Here is a 2,833-nt window from a genome sequence, read left to right as displayed (position 1 = left end):
TTAATCCTTCCAATGTATAATTGATGTCAGATTTAGTATTCTTCATTTACAACTGATTCTTATTCATGGTTTTAATATACTTTTTAATGAGGGTGTAGTTCCCACTAAGTTCCTTCAACATCCTTATAAGCATTACTCTGAACTCTATGTAATAAGTTGATTACCTCCAGTTAATTTACCTCTTTTTTTCCTAGAGTTTCCTCCCTTTCTTTCTTTTGGAGGCTTCTTTGTCTGCCACTTTAGTTTTCACTTTTTGTTTGTTTCTATTTATTAGAACCGTTATAACTCACAGACTTCATGCTCCACCAACTAAACCACACCAGCCAAGGTTATAGTTATCTTTTTTTTTAAAAAATTAAATCTTTATTGTTCAGATTATTACAGTTGTACCTCCTTTTCCCCCCCATAGCTCCCCTGCACCCAGTTCCCACCCCACCCTCTGCCCTTACACCCTCCCCACTGTCCTCATCAATAGGTGTACAATTTTTGTCCAGTCTCTTCTCATACCCCCCCACACCTTTCCCCCGAGAATTGTCAGTCCACTCCCTTTCTATGGCCCTGATTCGATTATACTCAGCAATTTATTATGTTCATCAGATTATTTATTCACTTTATTTTTAGATTCAATGATAGATGTGTTTTTGTTGTTCATAATTTGTATCTTTACCTTTTTCTTCTTCTTCCTCTTCTCAAAGGATACCTTTCAGCATTTCATATAATCCTGGTTTGGTGGTGATGAACTCCTTTAGCTTTTTCTTTTTCTTATCTGTGAAGCTCTTTATCTGACCTTCAATTCTTTTTTTTTTTTTTTTAAGGTTTGCAGCTATTTTATTTACAAGTATACATTTAACACAATGAAATAAACACTGATATATGGAAGCCTAGTTAATAGTAGTGTAACAATATGCATCTTTGATGATTACATTATTTTAAACATCAAACTACACTTAAAAATTAATGCCGATAAAATTCTTGGTCATAATATTATTAAGAAATACAATATATAAATGAAAATATGATTGCTTAAAATTTGAAAGTGGAAGTGAACTCAGAAGGATAGTCAGAGTTCAACATAATCTGAAAGGGGGGCAGGTGGGAAAAAGCTCTGACCCAAATAAATCTTTCAGGTTAACAGAAGGAAAACGAAGCAGAGTTTATCTTCGAGGATGACGGGCAGTTTGCGTCTCCGGGCAGGACGGGTCCCAGTGGCCTCGGGCCCACAGCAGAATTACATCACCGAGCAGGAAGACTTTCCTTGTGAAGCGGCCCCATCAATTTTTTCTGCCTCCAAAATTATCCTTCTGAAAACATCAACAGCAGTTTGATTCTCTTTAGCAGAAGATTCCAAAAAAGCTGCATTCCAAGATTCTGCTAACGCCTTCCCTTCTTCATAACTGATCACCCTTTCCATATGTAGGTCTTTCTTATTCCCAACCAACATAATAGGTATTTGCACTTTCCCCACCATGTCCAACAACTTGCCATGGATAACTTTAATCACCTCAAAACTTTTGATCGATGTCACAGAATACACGAGAATATAACCATTAATACCTATGGAGTACGTCTGGGGAAAGATGGAATATTCATCTTGCCCAGCTGTGTCTACAAGTTGAAGATGATATTCTTGTCCATTTACTGTGATCAATTTTGTGAAAGTGTTCTCTATGGTTGGGTCATAGGAGTCAACAAATTGGCCTTCAACAAACTGAATCGTCAACGAGGATTTCCCCACAGACCGGTAGCCCAGGATCGCGATCTTCCGGGACTTGGACTGCGGCATCTTGGCGGCCTCCTCAGCCCCAGGCCAACCACATGAACCGCGGCGGCGGCGGCGACTCCTGTGCTGCTATCGGCAGCGGCTGCGCCGGGGCAGAGCAGCATCCAGGGGCGGGGCGGGCGGGCCCGGCTGCCTCCGCTCCTCGCTCACGCGCCCAACCGCCCGGAACCGCCGCGCGGCCCCGCCCCCAAACACGCCCACGTGACCGCCGCCACCGCCGCCCCGACCTTCAATTCTGAATGATAGCTTTGCTGGATAAAATAATCTTGGTTGTAGGTTCTTGCTATTCATCACTTTGAATATTTCTTGCCACTCCCTTCTGGCCTGCATAGTTTCTGTTGAGAAATCAGCTGACAGTCGTATGGGTACTCCCTTGTAGATAACTGACTTTTTTTCTCTTGCTGCTTTCAAGACTCTCTCTTTGTCTTTTGCTCTTGGCATTTTAATTATGATTTGTCTTGGTGTGGTCCTCTTTGGATTCCTTTTGTTTGTGGTTCTCCGCGCTTCTTGGACCTGTAAGTCCATTTCTTTCACCAGGTGGGGGAAGTTTTCTGTCATTATTTCTTCAAATAGGTTTTCAATATCTTGTTCTCTCTCATCTTCTGGCACCCCTATAATTCTGATGTTGGTACGCTTGAAGCTGTCCCAGAGGCTCCTTACACTATCCTCGCATTTTTGGGTTCTTTTTTCATTCCACCCCTCCGGTTGGGTGTTTTTTGCTTTCTCGCATTTCAAATCATTGACTTGATTCTTGCGCTCCTCTGGTCTGCTGTTGGGAGTCTGTATAATATTCTTTATTTCAATCAGTGTATGCTTAATTTCTAGTTGGTCCTTGTTCATATCCTCGAGGGTCTCACTAGATTTCTTGAGGGTCTCAGTAAATTTATCGGCGGTTTCTAGAAAATTCGTGAGTAAACTTGTAACCGTGGCTTTGAACTCTATATCCAGTAGTTTGCTTTCCTCCATTTCTGTCATTTGTGACTTTTTTTTTGTCTCCTCATTTTGGCTGCTTCCCTGTGTTGGTAGAGTGGCTTTCTCTGCTAGGTGTCCTAT

The 2,833-nt window shown here is 41.7% G+C and overlaps 1 protein-coding gene across 1 annotated transcript; it reads right to left on the bottom strand.

Annotated features, from left to right (window-relative positions):
• Positions 1 to 793: 793 nt before the first annotated feature.
• Positions 794 to 1,911, bottom strand: LOC132228163 (GTP-binding protein Rheb-like). Its single transcript, XM_059684116.1, has one exon. It carries the CDS (start codon positions 1,781 to 1,783, stop codon positions 1,229 to 1,231), a length of 555 nt encoding a protein of 184 aa, XP_059540099.1. The 5' UTR covers positions 1,784 to 1,911; the 3' UTR covers positions 794 to 1,228.
• Between the last annotated feature and the right edge of the window lie 922 nt (positions 1,912 to 2,833).

This window comes from Myotis daubentonii, chromosome 2 (genome assembly GCF_963259705.1).
Source record: "Myotis daubentonii chromosome 2, mMyoDau2.1, whole genome shotgun sequence".
Classification (NCBI taxonomy): domain Eukaryota; kingdom Metazoa; phylum Chordata; class Mammalia; order Chiroptera; family Vespertilionidae; genus Myotis; species Myotis daubentonii.
The sequence above is the reverse complement of the archived record's forward strand: the minus strand, read 5'-3'. Positions and strand labels throughout refer to the sequence as shown.

Coding starts and splice junctions, on each gene's coding strand:
- LOC132228163 (XM_059684116.1), bottom strand. CDS start 1,783: ATGCCGCAGTCCAAGTCCCGGAAGATCGCGATCCTGGGCTACCGGTCT.